At 39.0% G+C, this 23,465-nt stretch overlaps 2 protein-coding genes and 1 long non-coding RNA gene across 3 annotated transcripts; 1 reads left to right on the top strand and 2 right to left on the bottom strand.

Moving 5' to 3' along the window:
• The first annotated feature begins 1,552 nt into the window (after positions 1-1,552).
• On the top strand, positions 1,553-2,130 carry LOC116250371 (indole-3-acetic acid-amido synthetase GH3.4-like). Its single transcript, XM_031623998.1, has 2 exons — positions 1,553-1,589; positions 1,688-2,130. The coding sequence occupies exons 1-2, from the start codon at positions 1,553-1,555 to the stop codon at positions 2,128-2,130; spliced, it is 480 nt and encodes a 159-aa protein (XP_031479858.1).
• A 9,881-nt stretch (positions 2,131-12,011) lies between these two features.
• Positions 12,012-13,671, bottom strand: LOC116250370 (uncharacterized). Its single transcript, XR_007572937.1, has 3 exons — positions 13,372-13,671; positions 13,069-13,258; positions 12,012-12,814 (listed from the first exon to the last, which is right to left on the bottom strand). It is a non-coding gene; the product is annotated as an uncharacterized LOC116250370 (long non-coding RNA).
• Positions 13,672-20,259: 6,588 nt separating this feature from the next.
• LOC116251265 (indole-3-acetic acid-amido synthetase GH3.6-like) lies at positions 20,260-22,829 on the bottom strand. Its single transcript, XM_031625431.1, has 4 exons — positions 22,555-22,829; positions 22,337-22,438; positions 21,153-21,943; positions 20,260-20,957 (listed from the first exon to the last, which is right to left on the bottom strand). Exons 1-4 carry the CDS (start codon positions 22,815-22,817, stop codon positions 20,386-20,388), a joined length of 1,728 nt encoding a protein of 575 aa, XP_031481291.1. The 5' UTR covers positions 22,818-22,829; the 3' UTR covers positions 20,260-20,385.
• Positions 22,830-23,465: the final 636 nt, after the last annotated feature.

Genomic DNA, 23,465 nt, shown 5'->3' with positions numbered 1-23,465 from the left:
ATAATGGATGGTTAAAAGAAGAACAATGAAAAAAAAAGTGATGTGTATTTTCATTATCTAGTATTAATTCATAATTTTTTTTAATTGCTTTTCTCTCAACGGTAAATAACCTTCGTGAGTGAGTTTGTAACTCTCAATAGCTAAATTCACCATTCACTCACTTCAATTGTAGGCATATGAAATTAATGTAGTACAAAGTCTTAAGGATCTCAAGCAACCCTGTACTTTTATATGTATTAGAAAATTGAGCAATTGGAAGTACTTCATGTACTCTGTCTATCAACATCAACGTCCATAGCCAATGGTATTTTCTGTAGTCAATTGGGCAATCTCATTCCATGTTTTCCTTCCACGAATCAAACAAACTTTTAAGTATAAAACATTTGCTCTGTTTTATTACATGTTAATTTAAAGAAAGAACGAAAAACTCATTCAACCAAGCACCAAGGAGGGGAATCCATATCTTATTTAATACAAACAGTGAAATATGTGTAAATTCTTGCACATGAGACTTCAATCCAAGAGTGTCTGCCAGATGGAGACAACGATGCTGCAGTGCTACATCGACCAAGTTGGGGGACGCGGGCTGAAATGGGCCACAGAAGCACCACTAGATACAACAAAGTCCATAAGTCTGTCAAAAGTGCCATTCTTCACTAAGCCTGGGCACCGGGCCGGGCCGCCGTCGGGTACCCAGTACCCGGCCCGCCAGGGGCCCAGGCCTGGGCCTTGACAAAAAAGTTTTCGGGCCAAATTTATTGGGCTTGGCTCGGCCCGGGCCTGCCACTGTGATCGGTGGCGGCCCGATAAGCACGACATGGGTTTTATTTTTTTTCTTTAAAAAAAAATGAACTTAGAGAATTAGGAACTTAGGGTTATGGGTTAGGTTTTCTTTTCCTCTTTTCGTTTCATTAAGAAATTTCATCCCCGCGAGCTCGAGACTGCCTCCTCCAGTCCTTCAGTCTTCCTCATTGGCCGTCGCCCCTTGGCCGCCTCCTCCGGTCCTCTCGTCGGTCGCCGCCATCGCACAACTGCTCTACTTGCTTCATCGTTGGTTGCATCGAGTGCTCCTTCAGAGGACTACTTTTTACTGGTTGGTGTTGTGCTTGTTTTTGTTATTCTATTAAGTACACATGGTTTACGTTCATGCTCATTTTTTGAGTGAGCTAGAGGCTAGCAAGTAGCAACCCGCCTCAAAGCCCGGCCCAGCCCGTTAATAATCGGGCCGGGCCTCTGGCATAAACCGAAGCCCGAGGCTCGAGGCCCGATATTACATGGGCCCGGCCCGACCTATTTAGAAACGGGCCGGGTCTCTGACCAGCCCGTTTTGAATGACGGACTTTGATTTTTTCATTTTTAACTGGTCGGGATGCCCAGCCTTATTCTTCACTACCTTGATTTCTAGAGGCCAGATGGATCTGTTGTAAACACGCATTTATTTATAAGTTGCATCCAATGATTCCTCAATTGCCAAACAACACTGCCCAATCAAATAATTTGCTGAAAAGCCTTCCGTCTGATCTGTTGTTGGTGAGAGTTCTCAGTAAATGACATGGTGGCCGGGAGTTGTGGTGGTGTCGGCATAACCAGTAAATTCCGCCACCCTCGTGTTGTGTGGAATAAGGTGAGCGACCTCTGCCGCTGCTGCTGCTTTCTGCAAATCTGCCTCACTGGTTGTTTTATCTAGGTCTGGAGAAAGCAGTAGCAGCGGCAGAGGCCGCTCACCTTATTCCCCACAACATGAGGGTGGAGGAATTTACTGGTTATGCCGACAACACGACAACTCCCGACCACTATGTCATTTACTGGGAACTCTCACCAACAACAGATCAGACGGAAGGTTTTTCAGCAGATTATTTGATGGGGCAGTGTTGTTTGGCAATTGAGGAATCATTGGATGCAACTTATAAAGAAATGCGTGTTTACGACAGATCCATCTGGCCGCTAGAAATCAAGGTAGTGAAGAATGGGACTTTTGACAGACTTATGGACTTTGCTGTATCTAGTGGTGCTTCCGTGGCTCAGTACAAACCTCCTAGGTGTGTTAGATCTGCTTCCCTCTTGCAAATTTTAGATGCACCGGTTGTTTCTGCCCATTTCAGTCCGCGTCCCCCAACTTGGTCGATGTAGCACTGCAGCATCGTTGTCTCCATCTGGCAGACACTCTTGGATTGAAGTTTCATGTGCAAGAATTTACACAGATTTTACTGTTTGTATTAAATAAGATATGGATTCCCCCACTTGGTGATGGGTTGAATGAGTTTTTCGTTCTTTCTTTGAATTAATATGTAATCGAACAGAGCAATTGTTTTATACTTAAAAGGTTGTTTGATTCGTGGAAGGAAAACATGGAATGAAATTGCCCACCTCTCCTGCTCCACTCCATTCCCCCAACAGGAAAAAGCATGCTGACCTTCCCTGCAGAAGCAGGGCACAGAACCTTTATTGGCGTGTTCTTCTTGCGCAAGTAATTATCACATTTGTTGCACCGCGAAATAGTTTTCAGCGTCCCTTGTTTGATACAGTTTGTGGATTCCACTTCCACAAGGACCGCCATTGTTCTCAAGCAACCAAACGCTAATTGTTGTTCTGAAAGAGCTTGGAACGTTGGAAGCTCCATTCTGGCTTTCCTGAAAAACATTTAGACTTTAAAAGCTGTTTGACACCAATAACAAGTTGTTAATTTCTAATAAAACTGGTTTAAAAATTAAGATAGATTATAGAAGCTTGCAACATAGTGTTTGATCTACTCAAAATTTTGAGACAGAACTCTTAGACACAATAACAACCTGTTATGGGTGGCAAAGAACCTCTTACAGATTTATTTTTAAACACGTATCATATATTCAATGCTATTACATTTTGAAAATCAGGCAAATTCAGTTTAAAATTCGATGGAATTTGGGTATGAGTGTAAAAGTAGGATGTATTAAGGAAGAACATGCAACTCGTCCCAAGCTGGCTAACGGCTATGACAAATCTAACAGCAATGGAAAGTCTAATTAAGACTGCTGCAGTCATGGCAACAACAATGGAAAGTCCAATTTAAATTCTTTCCCAAAGCAAAAGTATAATTCAAATTCAGACGGCTATAGTCATGGGAACAACAATGGAAGTCTAATCAAAATTCTTTTCCAAACTTGTTTTGCGATACCCATGATCAGCAAATTCAAGCCTACGATTCTCAAACTGAAAAATTAGTGGAAGAAGGAGAAAATAAAAGGAAAGGTATCATCCATTTATTATCTTACAAAAATCCTCCATCAATTACACGCTGACCCCACCACCTGCCTGAGCAACCATATACTTAGCTAAGTGATAGTGCAGAAAATCATGGAAATGATGTCACCACCAATCCTCCATCAACATCCATGGGAACCCGAACGGTGGTCACTAGATCTATGGCTGGGATCTACAAACCCAACCCTAAATATGCCAACGTCCAAACTATCTATTCAAGTATTCCTAAAGAGCCTAAGAGGGTGCAGCAAGCTTTAAAGCATGATGGATGGAGAGCGGCTATGAAAGAAGAAATGAGTGCATTACGATCCAATAATGCATGGGAACTCATTCTAAGAGAACCTTTCTATGAACGTAGTTGGATCCAAATGGGCTTTTAAATCAAAACTTAAAGCTGTTGGAAGTCTAGATCGGCTATGTTCGTTCCCTGTGTTAGTTGGATGTGGTTTTGTCATGGTTATAGAAGGGCATGTCCTTAAATTTTTACTTTTAAGTGTTGTTAGACAAGGAAAAATTGGGTGGATAATCAATCCAGGAGTGCCGTTCACGTTTACGGGCAAAATAGCTGGACAAAAGCAAGAAGCCCATGGCAGGCATCTTCGCCTTCTAAGGAGCGTTTGCAAGGTTGATACATTTGATGTCCCGTAGGGTGAAATTTCTGTTGCAGGTGTCATCTTAATCTTGAGTTCCTCCCTGATTATGCGGACCTACAAATTTTGGCATTTGCAGGAACGATATTTTCGTAATAGTTCATGGTCCAAAGTTGAATTGGCGTGAAAGTTTCTTCGTTGCACTATTTCTTCCTAAAATTTATAATTTTTTCCCTCAATCCGTCCGCTGTTGCAGTATCCAGACTCAATCGAACAGTCAGACCCACTAAACCCTCTGGCTTGGCACGATTTCTCTACTTAATGGACTGGGTTGGGTGCCTAAATTAGTGGTAATTTGGAATTGTTGAGATTGTTAAACATGCTGTGTTTCTGGATGCGTCTTGGATTTGTTGCATATGGTTAAGATTTTAGATTTAAATAGATAATTAGATATTAAATGATAGTAGGGAAGACATTTTTGTTTGAAGTTTGGTGAAAACAAAGCTCTTATTTGAGTTATTGTGGATGACTCCTTCATTGACCGACCTTTGTGAAAATCGGGTTATGTAAACACTTGGATTTTCAACCAGTTCTTAGAGCCTGGTTTGTGTATTTCGTTGAGAAGATAGAAACAATGTTTTCTATAAACAACTTAGGGAAGGAGGGGCATGCTATTTACTCCTTCTTGGAAAGGGTGTTTTGTCAAACCGAATTTCTTAGGAACCAGATTCAGCAAAGTGAATTTTACATGTATTACTCAAACCGCCCCGAGAGGTAAATAATCCTTACCAAAAATTTGCAAAATTGTACATTTCAACCGCCCCCAGAGGCAGAGGCATAGCACAACCGAAGCAGTTTGGTGGCCCATAAGCAGATGTGTTCAACCCCAGGGGCCTGTTGGTTATCTAGATAATGGTTGGTTTCACAAAAAATAAAGCTTGAAATATGCTATGTTTATGAATTACTAAAAATTAACTATATTAACTTATTATATTTACATGAAATTTAGATTATAGATGCTAACTTCTTAAAACATAAACCTAACTATTATATATATATTTTTGTTCATAGATTATGCACTTAATTATAAAATTCGGTTTCAAACACAAGCGTTTTTTAAAGTGATTTTTTGAAAAAAAAAAATTATGCAGAGATATGCATGCTTAAAAAATTGTATAGATTGACATGCAACTCATTTTCTTGAACGTGTAAGACGAGTTTTTGAAACAAAAACATTCAGATCAATGGACTTTAAAACCTTATAAAATCTCATATGCACATTACAAATATCATTATTTTCATAAATTCATATTATTTCGAAGGTTAGGAAGGTGGCAAACTTAAGTAGATTTTGAAAAGGCTAGTGAATACATTTCTCATGTATAGATTTTAACTATGTCAATGTCACATAAACCTCTCTCTTTCTCTCTGCTCTTGTAATTGGCATTGCAACTACTCAGGGGAATCAATAGACAGAGAACCTGATTTTTGTATAGATCTGCTAACCTGGAGTGACCCAATAAGGAAAGTTCGATTCTCCTGCTTTGAAGTTGCTTGGATTAATTGTCAGGAAACTAAAAGCCAGAGTTTAGGAAGATATATGTTGCACCAAAGTAAGTACCAAACAGTCATGACTTGTCCGGCCTGAACGTGGTGTTTGATTATTAATTAGCATTTAATCTCTACACACACCACCTTCTTCTTCACCCCACTGTACAACTGAAACTTTTTGCTAACACAAGAACTCCACGTTGATAGGTCACCTCTCACCCTCATTCTCTTCCTCCCTCCCTCCCTTAATATTTCTCTTTTGCTCTGTTTGTAATGCTTTTGCTTCATGCATGCGTTTCGTTGTCTTTGGCTCGTTCCTTTCTCACAAAACTTTTACTTCATGCATGCATTTCGTTGCCATTGGCTGTTTCCTTTACATTACATTCTTGTGTTGCTGTTAAGAGCATGTCGAATATGAAGGTCACAGAGAAGATGATCAACATTGTAGCAGATGGGTTTGATCGTCCAGTAGTTAACAACGGCATTTCCTTCGTGTCAAGAGGATGGTGAAATAAGAGGAAGCACATGCCTGATCTGATCTTGGATGAGGAAGACCCTCAGCTTCACGATATCTACTACAGCAAAAGAGCAGTCGTTGGGGAATCGCTTGGCAGGCTGCATCTCATGGCGGTCATCGACAGATTGATCATGGCCCATAAGGCAGAGCTGTGTAGTTTCACCCTACGCTTATCCATAGAGGTAGGGAAATACAATGCGCTTGTCAACACATGGTTTCACCATGTTTGTCAAGTAAAAAAGGCCAGGAAGATTCACCTTGACCTGCAGCCGATTGAACCTTACGAAGATCGAGGCTCTCGCCGTTTTTTTCGGTTGTCTCCTTACAGGCTGCAGTTTTGGCCTTCTGATTGCCCATATCTGGAGGTGATGGGATTGAAGGGTTGTTACTTTGAGTCTCTGCCGCAAGATGGAGAAGGCCTCTACTGCTCCATGAGAAGTCTGAACCTCGGGCACATGGTACTGCCAGGGGTTCTCAACTGCTACGGGATAATGGAGCTCAACATCTCTGCACCAAGAATTATCAAGTTGACCATTAAAGGCTGTCGTGATATAGCAGGATTGGATATTGAAGCACCAAATTTACAGCTTCCCTTGTTGTCGATTTCAGAAAGAAATAGATCCATGCAGACTATTCCGAAGTTGACCTTCCATAAATTCGCTCCAACCTTCCCCCTGCATCTTTACAGTATGTTCCATTGTCCACTTGCTTTCCCTCCATTGTTGTTCATGGTTCCAACGTCAACTGCTCATGTTCTAGCTAGCTGGTTGTTTCATTTAAGTGTTCTCAACTGTCTACTTCTATTTTTGTGTAAAGGATCTAGGTAACTGGAATTGTAAGTTGTACAAATTGGGGAAGCTTAAGCTTCAGACGTCGACAAAAAAAGAACACCAACTAGATGTTGCTACTCTGCTGGATCGTTGCCCTCTACTCTGGAGCCTCATAATTGACAACAGTAAGTTTCGGAATAGCTTCCAACTTTTCCTAATTTTAACAGCTTGAACAGTGCGCCAGATATACTGATGTTCTTGATCATCTCCCACTATCAGGCGAGCAATTCTGCTCCTTCATGGTCGATAACCTGAGCAACACCAAGGACGAATTAAAGCTTCCCCACCTTCAAAGAGTTAAGATCTCTCCATTCTTCGGCACAACATGTGAATTGAAGTTGGTCCAATGTCTTCTTCGTAGAGCACCCCTACTAAGCTCCGAACGTGTTTTCATTGGACGAGGAAACAAAAACACAGTGCGACTTCTACATGAAGATGGCACTATTTCTGCAACAAAAGCACTCACTACACAAGACTGTGATACATGAAAATCTGAATTCCTGTTGGTTGGAGCTTCTGTAATATGAAAGATGACAGGATTAATACTGTAAGATACGAAGCAGGTTTGTTCCTTAGGAGGTTTGATTTAATTCTTGAAAAGTACTTCTTTCTTAACCTTTTGTAGGACATGGCAACCATTTCATGGTCAAAATATGCACATCTTTAACATGGTTTATTCATTATTCATTTCTGAAGTCAGAGACAACTTGTACACAACTTGCGATGTTTGTTAATGGATCTTTCTACTAGTAGTAACAGCGGTAGGGTGTGGCAGTTTTTCAGGATCATAGAGAATACCTTTCTATTTTAATCTTAGTTTCTTGCTGCTGTAGTGTACTAATCAAGGAGCATGTTTGATTGCATTAATGTCACATAAGCATTGTCCATCAGATCAGGCATCGCCAGGTAAGAGTGAGCTCCCAGTGGAGAGTGTTTGCTATTCTTGACTCTCGACATGACCATAGGTGCGAAAGCAACAAAGGTTTGTGGTATTGATTCCATTACCTACAGAAAGAGAACGTGTAGCTCAACAGGCTATTGTGTCTTACGGTTGCTTTTAATATAAAGTTACGACGATGCTCTATCTATCACATGCCTGATCTGATCTTGGACGAGGAAGACCCTCAACTTCACGATATATACTACAGCAAAAGAGCAGTCGTTGGGAAATCGCTTGGCAGGCTGCATCTCATGGCGGTCATTGACAGATTGATCATGGCCCATAAGGCAGAGCTACGTAGTTTCACCCTACGCTTATCCATAGAGGTAGGGAAATACAATGCACTTGTCAACACACGGTTTCGCCATGTTTGTCAAGTAAAAAAGGCCAGGAAGATTCACCTTGACCTGCAGCCGATTGTACCACCACAATTCCTGTCCACTGTAATTTACAATAGTAAGTTTCGGAATAGCTTCCAACTTTTCCTAATTTAAACAACTTGAATGGTGTGCGAGGTATAGTGACGTTCCTGATCATCTCCTACTGTCAGGTGAGCAAATATACTCCTTCATCGTCGATAACCATAGCAACACCAAGGACTAATTAAAGCTTCCTCACCTTCAAAGAGTTAACATCTCTACATTCTTTGGCGCAACATGTGAATTGGAGTTGATCCAACCTTACGTGGCTTGAATTAATACTTGGAAAGTAGTTCTTTCTTAACATCTTGTAGGACATGGCAACCATTTCATGGTCAAAATATGCACATCCTTAACATGGTTTATAACTTTTAAAAGTGCAGAGAAACGAGAGTGAGACATGAAGGATGCGAGTGACCAATACCATTTTTATAACTTCTATAATTAATTTCATTCCCGCCACTCTTTTTTTAGGGTTGTTTTTTGAATGTTATTATAATCCAAAATGCTTAATGTGGCCATACGTTTTATAAACAAAATTATAGAAAGGAGCACACAACCCCTTTTTCTACAATTTTACTAAGATGCACGTAGTTGTTTTGAATCCATAATGGATGTTCATTGTAACAAGTCCAACGGTCGGCGTAAAAAGATGAACAGGAGAGAGTATCCTAAGGTAAAAAGAAGAAAAAGCATAAAAAAAACAAAACTTTAAAATTGCATCAAAATAAATGGAAATGGACAAAGCCTTCTTGCTGCCATGGGAACACTGTTTATATAATAAAACACTTGGTTTGGCAAGAGTAATCTGGCTTGAAGGTACTCTCTTTCACTTTCACTTTGTTCTTCTTTTTTCTTTTTTTGGTCCTTTTCTTCTTTTTTTTCTTCTTCTTCAAGGGGTTGATGGCGATTCTGGTGTAGGCACTGATTTTTTTCAGCACAATGGCTAGAGAACAAAAGGACAACAAGAATAACAAGAACGATCATCAAGAAGCAGTCATAAAGCTTGCTGCTATTTTTAAATGGAAGCAATAACCTAAGTGCATGATGATTATTGGCTGGTGAGGGTGTAAAAGTAGAGAAAATCGAGAGTGACACAAGAAGGGTGCAAATGACCAAAAGCATTTTTATAACTTTTATAATTAATTTCATTCCTACCACTCTTTTTTTATAGTTGTTTTTCAAAATGCTGTTATAATCCAAAACACTTTATGCGGCCCTACGTTTTATAAAACAAATTATAGAAAGGAGCACACAACCTCTTTTTCTACAATTTTATTAAGTTGCACGTAGTTGTTCTGAACCTATAATGGATGTTCATTGTAACAAGTCCAACGGTCGGCGTAGTCCATGAACAGGAGGGAGTATCCTAAGGTAATAAGAAGAAGAAGCATAAAAGAAAACCAAATTTTAAAATTGCATCAAAATAAGTGGGAACAGACAAAGCCTTCTTGCTGCCATCGGATCACTGTTCATAGAGTAAAACGCTTGGTTTGGCAATAGTAAAATGGAGAATAAGAACAGAGAACATAGTTTCTGGCTCGAAGGTACTCTCTCTAACTTTGTTCTTCTTTCTTCTTCTTCTTCAAGTTTTGATGGTGATTTTGGTGCAGGTGTGGATCTTTTCTAACGAAAAGAAAGAACATCACGAATAACAAGAACGAGCATTCTTTCTGAACTTAGCTACGTCCTTTTTCTTTCTTCTTCTTTTTCTTCTTATTCTTCAAGTTTTAATGGCGATTATAGTGCAGGTGCTAATCTTTTCCGACACAATGGCTAGAGAACAAAAAGACAACAAGAAGAACAAGAACGATCATCAAAAAGTAGTCATAAAGTTTGCTGCCATTTTTAAATGGCAGCATTGACCTAAGTGCAAGATGACTGTTGAGAAGATAGGGAGCTGCAACCACATGATTTGCAGGTGTGCGTGCAGTTTCTGCTATAAATGTGGGGTACGATAGGCTTATCACTAGCGTTGTCAATCACGATAAGAGCCAACACCACCACGATTCCAGTCAACTGTAATTTACAATAGTAAGTTTCGGAATATCTTCCAACTTTTCATAATTTAAACAACTTAAATGGTGTGCGAGGTATAGTGACGTTCCTGATCATCTCTCACTGTCAGGCGAGCAAATCTGCTCCTTCATCGTCGATAACCAGAGCAACACCAGGGACTAATTAAAGCTTCCTCACCTTCAAAGAGTTAACATCTCTACATTCTTTGGCGCAACATGTGAATTGGAGTTGATCCAACCTTACCTGGCTTGAATTAATACTTGAAAAGTAGTTCTATCTTAACATCTTGTAGGACATGGCAACCATTTCATGGTCAAAATATGCACATCCTTAACATGGTTTATAACTTTTAAAAGTATAGAGAAACGAGAGTGAGACATGAAGGATGCGAGTGACCAATACCATTTTTATAACTTCTATAATTAATTTCATTCCCGCCACTCTTTTTTTAGGGTTGTTTTTTGAATGTTGTTATAATCCAAAATGCTTAATGTGGCCGTACGTTTTATAAACAAATTTATAGAAAGGAGCACACAACCCTTTTTTTTACAATTTTACTAAGATGCACGTAGTTGTTCTGAATCCATAATGGATGTTCATTGTAACAACTCCAACGGTCGGCGTAGAAAGATGAACAGGAGAGAGTATCCTAAGGTAAAAAGAAGAAGAAGCATAAAAAAAACAAAACTTTAAAATTGCATCAAAATAAATGGGAATGGACAAAGCCTTCTTGCTGCCATGGGACACTGTTTATATAGTAAAACACTTGGTTTGGCAAGAGTAAAATGGAGAATAAGAACAGAGAACATAGTTTCTGGCTTGAAGGTACTCTCTTTCACTTTGTTCTTCTTTTTTATTTTTTCTTGGTCTTTTTTTTTTTTTTTTCTTCTTCTTCAAGGGGTTGATGGCGATTCTGGTGTAGGCACTGATTTTTTTCGGCACAATGGCTAGAGAACAAAGGACAACAAGAATAACAAAAACGATCATCAAGAAGCAGTCATAAAGCTTGCTGCTATTTTTAAATGGAAGCAATAACCTAAGTGCATGATGATTATTGGCTGGTGAGGGTGAGGAAACCTTCGGTTGGAAGAGAAAGATGTAAAAGTAGAGAAAATCGAGAGTGACACAAGAAGGGTGCAAGTGACCAAAAGCATTTTTATAACTTTTATAATTAATTTCATTCCCACCACTCTTTTTTTATAGTTGTTTTTCGAAATGCTGTTATAATCCAAAACGCTTTATGCGGCCCTACGTTTTGTAAAACAAATTATAGAAAGGAGCACACAACCTCTTTTTCTACAATTTTATTAAGTTGCACGTAGTTGTTCTGAACCTATAATGGATGTTCATTGTAACAAGTCCAACGGTCGGCGTAGTCCATGAACAAGAGGGAGTATCCTAAGGTAATAAGAAGAAGAAGCATAAAAGAAAACCAAATTTGAAAATTGCATCAAAATAAGTGGGAACGGACAAAGTCTTCTTGCTGCCATCGGATCACTGTTCATAGAGTAAAACACTTGGTTTGGCAAGAGTAAAATGGAGAATAAGAACATAGAACATAGTTTCTGGCTTGAAGGTACTCTCTCTAACTTTGTTCTTCTTTCTTCTTCTTCTTCAAGTTTTGATGGTGATTTTGGTGCAGGTGTGGATCTTTTCTAACGAGAAGAAAGAATAACATCACGAATAACAAGAACGAGCATTCTTTCTTCTTCTTCTTCTTCTTCTTCTTCAAGTTTTAATGGCGATTATAGTGCAGGCGCTAATCTTTTCCGACACAATGGCTAGAGAACAAAAAGACAACAAGAAGAACAAGAACGAATCATCAAAAAGTAGTCATAAAGTTTGCTGCCATTTTTAAATGGCAGCATTGACCCAAGTGCAAGATGACTGTTGAGAAGATAGGGGGGCTGCAACCACATGATTTGCAGGTGTGCGTGCAGTTTCTGCTATAAATGTGGGGTACGATAGGCTTATCACTAGCGTTGTCAATCACGATAAGAGCCAACACCACCACGATTCCAGTCAACTGTAATTTACAACAGTAAGTTTCGGAATAGCTTCCAACTTTTCATAATTTAAACAACTTAAATGGTGTGCGAGGTATAGTGACGTTCCTGATCATCTCTCACTGTCAGGCGAGCAAATCTGCTCCTTCATCGTCGATAACCAGAGCAACACCAGGGACTAATTAAAGCTTCCTCACCTTCAAAGAGTTAACATCTCTACATTCTTTGGCGCAACATGTGAATTGGAGTTGATCCAACCTTACCTGGCTTGAATTAATACTTGAAAAGTAGTTCTATCTTAACATCTTGTAGGACATGGCAACCATTTCATGGTCAAAATATGCACATCCTTAACATGGTTTGTTTGTTATTCATTTCTGAAGTCAGAGCGGCTCGACCATGCGCCTGTACAATGTGCTCGAGAAAAGCAACCTGTCTCGGAGTGGGACGTCGCCGGTTTGCGAGTTGTTTTCGTCGACCTCCTCTACCTTCTGCTTCCTGTACATGTTGATGATGTTTTTGAAATTGATGACATCATAGTCCCTCTCTGCACTCCTCCCTTTGAAGCAGTCATATTAGTCCATTTCCCTTTCTTCTCAAATCTTCATGTACCACTCCAGCAGTGCCATCGGCTTCTTCACGTCATTGAACTTCTTGAAAGGATTTTGAGCACCTTTTCTTCTGATATCCACAACCGTCTCTCTGCATTCCATTTCAATCAGCCATTGAGCAGCACCCCGTTTCACATTAAAAAATCTATCGTTGGAGGACCCAACCTTAGATCAAAAGGGTCTCCATAAAACAGATGAAAATTTAGTGCTACATTACAAATTACAGGCGGCAAATAGACCGACGGTCAAATATGCTTGTTCGCTTCTCAACCATCAACTAAATTGAGCGAACTACTTTATCCCTTCCATCCATAATATAATGAAAAAATTTAAAGTTTTGGGTACCTGGTGCTGATGAGCAATTATTCCAAGTGCTTGTAGCTGCAGATATGATCCTATTTGGATTGAGGAGTTGCCTTGTGGTTGAGCACTGCTTCTGTTCTTGATCTTCCCCTTGAGTTGCTGAAGCACGGCGCCATTGTCATCCTCCTAGATGCACAGCTGTGCAGAGTCCACGTCTCCCAGATTGGGGAAGCTGATTTGCAGCAAATCAAGAACTGAATCAGGATCATCGATGCATATGCAACCGAATCTGAAGCAGAGAAAATAGGTGCCGAAACTCAAAAGGCTTGAACTCTGTAGGAGCACCTGGATCCACATGAGATGCTTGCATTATGCATGGGGGACGACGTCGTCGTCTCCGACGATGTGCCAGAAGTGGGACTTCAGTTTTCTCAACCATGCTGATGGCTCTCTGCAGCCCAGCGTCTCCAAGGAAAGGGGATCCATAAATAATGCATATAGGGTTTATGATTTGGGCATCTTTCCTTTCACTTTGGTTCTTGAGGAGCCATAGAGCGAACTTGGCGGCAACTGACCCCCCAAGGATCGACCCACCAGTATGATCTGGGTTTGTTTCTGGTCACCTGGTTTCTTGAGCAGTAGTTCCTTGAGCTGCAACAGATTTCAGTATTAGGTGTCCTAGTAGGAGCAAATAAATTTGGCTAAATAGAATTGGGAGATCTGAATTTTGTTGGGTTCATGTAGTTCTTTAATATTACCTCATCAAGAAAGAGTTAAGAGAATTGATTGACATTGATGTTCATACTAATAACCTCGAGGAACTCAAACTCCATTTGGCATGGGCTATGTGTTGGATCCAAACTTCAACACCAAATTTTTGTTAAAACAGCAAAATTCGATAAAAAAAATTCGTGAAAAGAAAAAGTAAGCATGATTAAAAAAATGAAGGAAACCGTCCTCCAGTTTTGGCGAATTGTTCAATTGGAGAGCATCAAATTGTTTTAACCATCAACTGAGTCCCAATTGGCATCGTCTGATAAGACTTTAAGAAAGCATTTGATAAGAAGAATATTGCATTATTATAAAACGCATGCTTATAATATGTGTGTTTCAAGAACACAGTGTTTTGTAATTATATATGTTATTTTTAGATCCATAACACTGTGTTCCCTCTCCACATAAAATATTGCTAGTTGAAAAATCGCACATCTTTCTTTTGGTACGTGAAGGTGCATAAACTGGAGAACATTTCATACCTAGAAGAAATATAATCTGTATGGTCCAATAAAAGAAAGTTAAGAAAAACAAGGAGACTGTAGTTGAATTACAGAATCTGCGAAGCTCATATCCAAGCTAATTTGCCGCGACTATATTTGTATAAAGCGAAGATAACGAACTTTAATGGGCACGCAACAAGGAATCCTTGAAAGGATGACGTATCGATTATTACATTTTTAAGTTGTTCGTTATGAGTTGACAATTTCTATCATGTATGAAATTGTTGAGAGCAGAGCACACAGCTATTCCTATCCAGTAGCTTCCATATTGCATAAACTGTATAATTAGAATTCTATAGTTATGAGTTGACAATTTCTATCATGTATGAAATTGTTGAGAGCAGAGCACACAGCTATTCCTATCAAGTAGCTTCCATATTGCATAAACTGTATAATTAGAATTCTATAAACTACCGAATATGCATGTATGGAAAAAAAAATGTCAACCTATAAAAAGTTCAAAGCAATAAGGTACAAACTATTTATTTTTTTCAAATTTGCTCGAGTTGAAAATTGAATAGTGACTCCGGCTTTTCAAAGTTACGTAGCCATCTCACCAGGTCGGGCCTATCCAACATGATGGATGGTTAAAAAAACACAAAGAAAAAGTGATAGACATTTTCATCCTATAGTATTAGTTTGCACATTTTTATCCTTGTTTTTTCGCTCAACTATCTATCTATTTTAGATGAATAGCTCTAGTTAGGCAGTTGAGTGACTCTAGATAACCAGAGTCATCAATCACTAAGCCATCTAATGAGGACCATTTATTTGAAACAAATAGATAGTCTAGAAAAAAAAAAAGAATATGAACCAATAATAAATGATGAAAATGCCCATCACCTATTTTACCATTATTTTTTTCATGATAGATGGAACAATGTTGATTGCATTGTTTGGTGACTCTCCACCATTCAATTTTATATATATATATATATATATATATATATATATATATATATATATATAAAATTGTTGGGCAACCCTAAAATCTCGATTTTAATGATGTGTTTGGTGAAACAATATTTAACAATTATAGAATTGATGAATTCAAGCATTCACGACATGTTCCCTAAAAAGAGAAAAAAAAATATAAAGTTCTATAACCATAATTCTACCCACTAAGGAATCACAATTTCAAAATTTTAATTAAAAAATGAGTCTATAATTTCGGAATCAACAGTTCTCATCTCATCAAACATGAAAATTTTAGTTCTTGAATTTCACAATTCTAGCCTTACTGGATTTGCACTGGATTTAGCTTTAAATAAATATTGTATGTCACTTGTTCTTCCACTTTGAAAATCGAATTCAAGATTAGGGTTTGGATTCAGATATGAATATAAAAATCAGATTTGGATTGTGAAATTGGATTGTGGATTTGACTTTTCTTTATTTTCAATTCAAATCCGAATATATGAATATCCGAAAAAGCAAAACAGTAACAGTATATCCAACTCAAATCGGATCCATTGACCTCAGACATAGCCCCAAACATCTCTCTCCCAAATGTTCTCATTAAACTTAGTACTTGCCAAGAACAAGCATGAAGGGTCTAATGTGCTTCATGTATGTGCTTCATGTCTCGTGGCATCCCGTTCAAATGGAAAAAAGAAAACCATGAAAAAAAGTCGGATCAGTGCAACCCAGAAGGGTCCGACTTTAGAAAAACTATTAAATACATGAGAAAATCATTAATTTCTTGAGCGGAAGGAGCAAATAGCAGTTAATAAAGGAAAAGGTAGTTGGGAACACCCCCTTTTTTTTTTTGCAATTGCAGTCCAGAAATCAATTAATTGAAGCCTTTTGTGATAACGTTGATAATGTGGATGTGATCTATTAAATTTGGGCCTTTGGTTCCTGTTTTTTCATATACCAGGAAAAACAAGCTTGCGAATAAGTTTTTGGGGTTTGGATTAAGTAAAACGGACATGTCTGTAAGGTTAGAAAGAAACCCAGGAGTTAAAAAATTACAGAAAATGATTGGTTTTCAGTAAGATGTATTTGCCCGCTTGGAGAAAATTAAAAGTGGATAATATAATTGTTTTTTTAAAAAATGCAACATGGAACGTTTTGTGAACGTGCCTTTTAATTAGAAAAAAAAAAAATAGAAGACGAAACTTAAATAATTAGCACACGCATTATGTTTGAAATTGCTGGTCTAAATTACGAACTTGAGATTTACCATTTAAGCTCTAGATATTTTTTTTTTCAAATTAAAAAGAAAGGGGAAGATATGTTTTATGAGTGAGAAAAAAAGGGACCATGGATCTGCCAGCGTACGTGGAAAAGTTATGCATTCCAAACCACTTTTTGACTAAAAAGATAAAAAAAAAATGTAAGGAGAAATTATAATTTTTCTTACCTAAGGAACTTTTCTTTTTCTAGCGACGTCCCTAATTTTTCCGGCTGACCCGCAGATTGAGACTTGAGAGAGTGTGCTACTGAAAGAAATGGTGACAATGACGCAATCAGCAAGCAAGGGGAGGAGATATGGGTATGGATTGGTTGGAGTAGGATTTGCAATGGGATTGATGACTATAACCCTAACCCTCATGTACGTTAGAGAGTGTTAGAAAAAATTGGTATTGGGATCAAACTAACAAGATGATGGAATTTAAGTTTGATGCAAAATTCCTCCTTCTAAATTCGTTAAGCATATGATTCCATTGAAGGTGTGCATATCTGTTGCTGTTAGGCAGTCAGAATTGCATTGTGTATTGTTGTCTATCAGCATGCAAGTTGAGCATGCATGATAGAATTGCCCTTCCTCTTTTTCTGTTTGAAGCCATCATAATGCATGCCTAGTTTCTATATTTTTGCTTTTGCTTCATCTTAGCGTGGGCGCCATAGATGCTTAATCCTAATTATGTTACTTGATTGGTACATTTTCCGTCATTTCTGTTTATGAAAATGCCATAAATGTGTAAAATTTCTGCTTAAATTTGCAATATTTCTTTAAAATTAAGCCGCCAAGTGCATTAACATACATGAGTTAGTGAAGTAAGGTCCACTTTAGCTGCACCATGCTTAATCAATGTTCAAAAGGAGCAAACAGACTCGACCGGTAAAACTTCCTGGATCCTTTGATTTGAACTGATCACGAGTTTTTTTTAATGTCAAAAAAATCATGGATTCCGCAATTCTGTACTCGATTATTTTCTACACGTAGATGCAGCTTCTTCTTTTTCATCAAAGGCTGGGAAAGGAAGATGATTATGTTTAAAAACATTAATTAAATCGATGTAAAAAATTCCCCACATAGACTCGCGTATGAAACTTCATCCCAAAAGTTTGTTTCAAACGTTTTTTTTTTTTTAAACAAAAAAAATTCGAAGTATTACCATGCTGAGCAATGGAGAACAATTTTTTCGATCAATGTTGATGACATTTTACCCATGGATAAATAAATAATATCTTGGCGAGGACAGCCTTCTTTCAAGCTCGCTGATTTCAATCCATGATATAAGATGTGTGTGTATGTGTGTACACAAAGAAAAAGAGAGAACTATGTGATATAAACCATTCCACATCATAGACATATGAAAGAGAACTAAGTCTGGGATCTCATGAACAACTATTCTCGGTTTATCCGGAAATCTAGTTTTTTTAAGAAAATGACTGGTCCACTTCCAGAAAAACACATTAAGGGGTGTTTGATTGCCCCGAATCCAATCCGTAAACCGTGTTCTTAAGATTAAATCTCCCCCCTTCTGATGTTACATCCGACATTTTTTTAAGTATAAAATAGCAATATATATATATATAGTTTGATGAACCAAAGATTTTTATCGTAGATTTGTTTTCACATCAAGAAGGAGTCGGAGAAATGGTGTTGGCACCTCTCCGAGTTGAAAATGGTGCTCAAGGGACCGACATTAGTTTAACGTGTATGCCAAGGCCTGAGATTGAACGCCTTTTTTTTTCTTTTGACACCTCTCCAGACTTGTTTCTTTCAACTAAAAAAGGAGATGATGAGCTGATGTGAAAATTGAATCCATCTCCGCGGCTAGCTGTTGGAAGAATAACAAGTTTTGTTTGGAACATTCAGATTTTTCTCACCTGGCCACCACGTCGTAGCAATTCTTCTCAAGAACAAAATATGGAGGAAGGTGCTTTTGAATTTCTGCGCTACGGAAGCTGTTTTCTCTCTTCCTTTTGCTCTAGATCATGTGGAAGGTTAAGTAATACATCACCTACAACTTTGATATGATTTGACCTGAAGCGGATATTAATTTGGGTCGTCCAGTGAATATAAAATGATGATTTGATCTTTGGGGCTGCACCCATCAAAACAGAATAATATAAGGTTAGCTTTATGTCGCTCTCTTTGGTCTCAGGGCTCTTTTTTCTTTTCTTTTTTTTTTTTCTTTTCTTTTCATATGTGACGGCATATTGAACTCATATACCAATCCAAATTCGATCTAATTAAATCATGAACGAACCTATCTGATTAACCAAACCTGTTAGTGTATATTCACGAGTAAAAAAATCGGAAGAAAAATGATGGTGTGCCTGCCCTTTTCATTCTCAAAAAAGTAGGAAAGAAAGAAGATGAATTGTTGGTCTAAACAACGTGTCACTTACGTTTTTTAACATTATTTTCGATGAAAAAGACAAGGAAAACTAAAAGATAGATTGAGAGAGATAGAAAGAAAAGGGTGCTGGGCTCTGCCAATGTAGAAATTGTAAGCAAGCGTTCCAAATATGATTAGAAAACACATTGGTTGGGGCTTCAACGGTTCACATGATGGTTACGTTGATGAGGATCTATTTTCAACACGTTATGTTTTTAACTGATCCAACGTTTCCACTTATTTCTCCTTGCACAATGAAATGAAAGAAACAATTGAAGGAAATGTTCTTCTTATAACATGCATCAAAGGACGCATGAATATTGTTGACATGTCCAACAACTATTTTATTGGAGAAATTCCTGAAGAGATAGGGATGTTGAAGTATTTGTGTGGATTGAATGTTTCCAACAACCATCTAAAAGGTCTCATCCCCAATTCCTTTGGCAATATGCTAGAGTTGCACTGGTTTGAACCAATTGGACCCATACTAGAGGGGATTGCAGATCTCACATTTCTTTCAGTCTTAAACTTATCTTATAATGATTTGCAAGAAATGATATTCAAGAAAAGCAGTTCAGCACTTTCGATCATTCTTCTTTTAAAAGAACCCAAAGCTTTATGGGCCACATATTAAAAAACACGATCTACAAGAGGAGACTTTGTGGGCTGCAGATTAAAAGTGCTAGATTTGAGGTCCAATCATCTTTATTTACTTTCCAAATTCTTCCCTGCATTGACGATCTTTGACATATTTAATAATCATTTTTCGAGTACTCTCCCACATGAATTTTTTGTGGGGACTCAAGGCTATGATGCATAATAGTTCAGAGGATGGTTACATTGATGAGAACCTATTTTCAACAGGTTATGCTCTTGACCATCCAATGTTTCCAGTTATTTCTACTTACACGGTAATGTGGAGGAAACAATCAAAGGAAATGTTTTGCCTATAACAAACATCAAATGGCCCATTAATGTTGTTGACATGTCCATAAGAAAAAATCACATGTTCATGGAGTATGCAAGACGTTATGGATACATAAGAAAAATGAACTTCACCTAAGACGAGTCTTACTCGTAGGGCTCTCTTCTTGAACTTATTCATGGCAGAGAACTGCTTAAGTCTGGCCATGATAGTTTCACCGAGGGGAACATTTGGAGTCATTTCAGAGGATGTTCTGCATTCAATGCACAAATTAGACGCTTACCATGGGCACAACAGGTTATGCTCACAGACCCATCGGCATCGCCTCATCCGCGAAGCTCAAAGAAGAAATGGGCACTCTCATTCCACGTTTTCCATCAAATACTCTTTTATTTATGTAGACGCTTACCTTATTCTGTTACATATTAATTCAAAGAAAGAACAAAAAATACATTCAACCCTGCACCAAAAAGAGGAATCCTCATTTATTTAATACAAACAGTGAAATATGTGTAAATCTCTTGCACTTGAGACTTCAATCCATGAGTGTCTGCCAGATGAAGACGACGATGCTGCAGCGCTACTTAGACCAACTTGGCGGACCAGGACTGAAATGGGCAGAAACAACCGCTGCATCTAAAATTTGCAGGATGGAAGCAGATTTAACACACCTAGGAGGTTTGTACTGAGACACGGAAGCACCACTAGATACAGCAAAGTCCATGAGTCTGTCAAAAGTGCCATTCTTCACGACCTTGATTTCTAGAGGCCCAATGGATCTGTCGTAAACACGCATTTCTTTATAAGATACATCCAATGATTCCTCAATTACCACACAACACTGCTCCATCACATAATCAGCTGAAAGGCCCTCCGTCTGATCTGTTGTTGGTGAGAGTTCCCAGTAAATGACATAGTGGCCTGGAATGGTGGTCGCATCGGCGTAACTAGTAAATTCCGCCACCCTCGTGTTGTGTGGAATAAGGTGAGCGGCCTCCGCCGCCGCGACTGCTTTCTGCAGATCTGCCTCACTGGTTTTTTCTATATCGAGGCTCAACACAGCATCGCCACGGCAAACAAACTTGAATTGGGGCGCCTTGTTATAGAAACCCACGACTCTCAGGATGTCTCCCACTCTATAACGGTAAAGACCTGGTAATGTGAGATCAACAGAGTCAGGTGTGTCTGTTTGCTTATTTACATATTAATGCAGTTCACGGTGCGGCCCAAGATTTCCAATTAACTCCAATATTGAGCATCTCTATATATGATGAAAGATTAACCATGAATAGAACAGGCAATCACAGTAACATACATTTGAATGCGAAAACAAGGGTAGATTCGTACCTGAGTAAGTGGTCACCACTATCTCGTACTCCTTCCCCATCTGAACATCAGCCAAATTCACCAGCTCCGACGGCTGCAGGCAACTTTCCGGTGTTTCGACTGGCAGAAACTCAAAATAGGCCAAATAAGGGAGGATGGTGTAGGCGACGTCCTCTGGCTTACAGAAAGGGTTCAAGTTGATCCCGAAGAAGCACTCGGACGATGCATACAGAAGGCTAACCAGTGGCAGACCATCGCTATAAAAATCCAAGACAGGGACGTAGGGACTCATACTCCCCGTCGCCGTGGCTGCCAAGTACTGGGCATTGGGCCAGATTCTTCTTATGATGCCCTTCCATTGCCCACGTCCACACTCCTTTCTTATAAGTGCTGCGTTCTCGGGGTCAGGTGTCAATCTCGTCTCCAGCGCTGCCCGGACATCTTCGTCCGTGATTCGAGGATCAACCGTCCCCTTCTCAATGTCCCTCGCCAGGTCCTGGTAGTGGCGCTCAAGGAAATGGATGGCCTGGACCAGAACCAGCGTGAAGGTGGAGCACAGCTGGACGACGGACAGCCGGTCGGCCAGGCCGGCGAGCAGCTGCGAGTATATGCTCTGGAACATGTCTGTGCAATGTATAGAGGCGATCGGGCTGGTGTTGGTGGTGCTGTAACGATGGTGCTTGGAAAGGAAGTGACTGCTCTTGTACCAGCTTGTAACAACTGAGCGAACTGGAATGCCAGCACCCGTCTCCCACTCTTTTCTAACGTGGACAAAGTTCAGGTTCTTGCCTTGCTTCAAACCAGAGCCATGCCTAGAGAGAATTTAATTTAGGAAGTACACTTAATTCCTAATAATTTTTTGTTCAACAAGGCACACCGAAATGATATTTGATTGTATTCAAATTTGGATATACATAAATATAATAAATGTAAAAATCGAATTCGAATGGGAGTGAAAAACTGAATTTTGAATTCTGATTCAAATACAACTTTCTTTATTTGCATTTGAATTCAAATTGGATATGGATATCTAGAAAAGTGAATACAGTTAAGAGCATATTTGATTCGTTATATATGACTTCAAATTTGTTTGATGGTGAAAAACTAAAAAAGGAATCATTTAAAATCAGTTGTTGCAGGTGCATTAGCATGCATGGCGATGCCTTTAGTATTGGTATGTGTACTTTCAGGTCTTAAGAAGATACCTGTTCATCAGGCTACCCATAAACCTATCTACCATCTCCACTCTGTCGTGATCTCCCTCTACCAGTGGCAGCATCTTCTTCTCACCACCTGACGTGCCGGAGCTGCAATAAAATTAAGAAGCCTTGAGACGCATCTTACGTGACTATTTATTTTTTCTGCTCTGTTCTTAACTGGTTGAAGGGCAGAGAGAGAGAGAGAGAGAGAGAAACAGACAGACCTGCAAATGAAGTGGGAAAGAGGAAGGGCGGACAAGATGGAAGAGCGATCGCCATCTGCTATGCGATGGATGTCCGACCGGATGTCAACATAGCTAACGACGGGCAGCGTCGTCTTGAATAACTTCTGGTCGGTGTTTCCGGCAAGACCATGCTTCTGTAGGTACTCAGTGTGGGCATTCAGGGAGAGGATATCGGCCAGCACCTTCTCCTGCTCTCTGTCGGTGTTGTTGGTCATCTCTTCCATCAACTTCAACATCTCCATCTCGCGGTTGGATTTTCCGTCTAAAACTTGTACTTCTGCTTCCTCCGTTCTCCCGCGGCCCTCCTTTATATCTCTTTGCTCGGTTAAGAACTTCCTGTATTCTATCTATCAACTTCAACGCCCATTGTTAATGGTTTTTTTTTTTCTGTAGTCAATGGTTTTATTATACATCCTGCGATGCCCAAGATTTTGACCACAGTCAATCAACTCGTGGCGATGCCCAAGATTTTGACCACAGTCAATCAACTCGTGGTGGCTTGTGTGCAAATGTCGTATATAGGGATGTGAGCGGATCGAATTTGAATTGAAGGTACCTTTAATCGCATTTGTTTTCAAATATTCCCATATTCATATTCAAATACTAGTAAAAATAGTTATATTTGAATCTCTGATTTAACAGTCCAAATCTGTTCTTAACCCTAAAGAAAAAAAAGAAAGGCAAGGAGGAAGAAAACCAAAATTACTTGGTTCGGTTTTGGTGAACCTACGTCCACTACCAAAAAGAAAACTCTTGCTTATTTTTTTTATTTTGATTCATGCGTGTCAATACAATATATTTTGGAGTATGTAACTAATGGGTCAGCGTGTAATTGGTAGAAGATTTTTTAAGATAATTAAAGGGATAATATCTTTCCTTTTATTTTCTCC

Source organism: Nymphaea colorata, chromosome 3, assembly GCF_008831285.2.
Source record: "Nymphaea colorata isolate Beijing-Zhang1983 chromosome 3, ASM883128v2, whole genome shotgun sequence".
Taxonomy (NCBI): Eukaryota; Viridiplantae; Streptophyta; class Magnoliopsida; order Nymphaeales; family Nymphaeaceae; genus Nymphaea; species Nymphaea colorata.
This window is presented reverse-complemented; position numbering and strand designations above follow the sequence as displayed.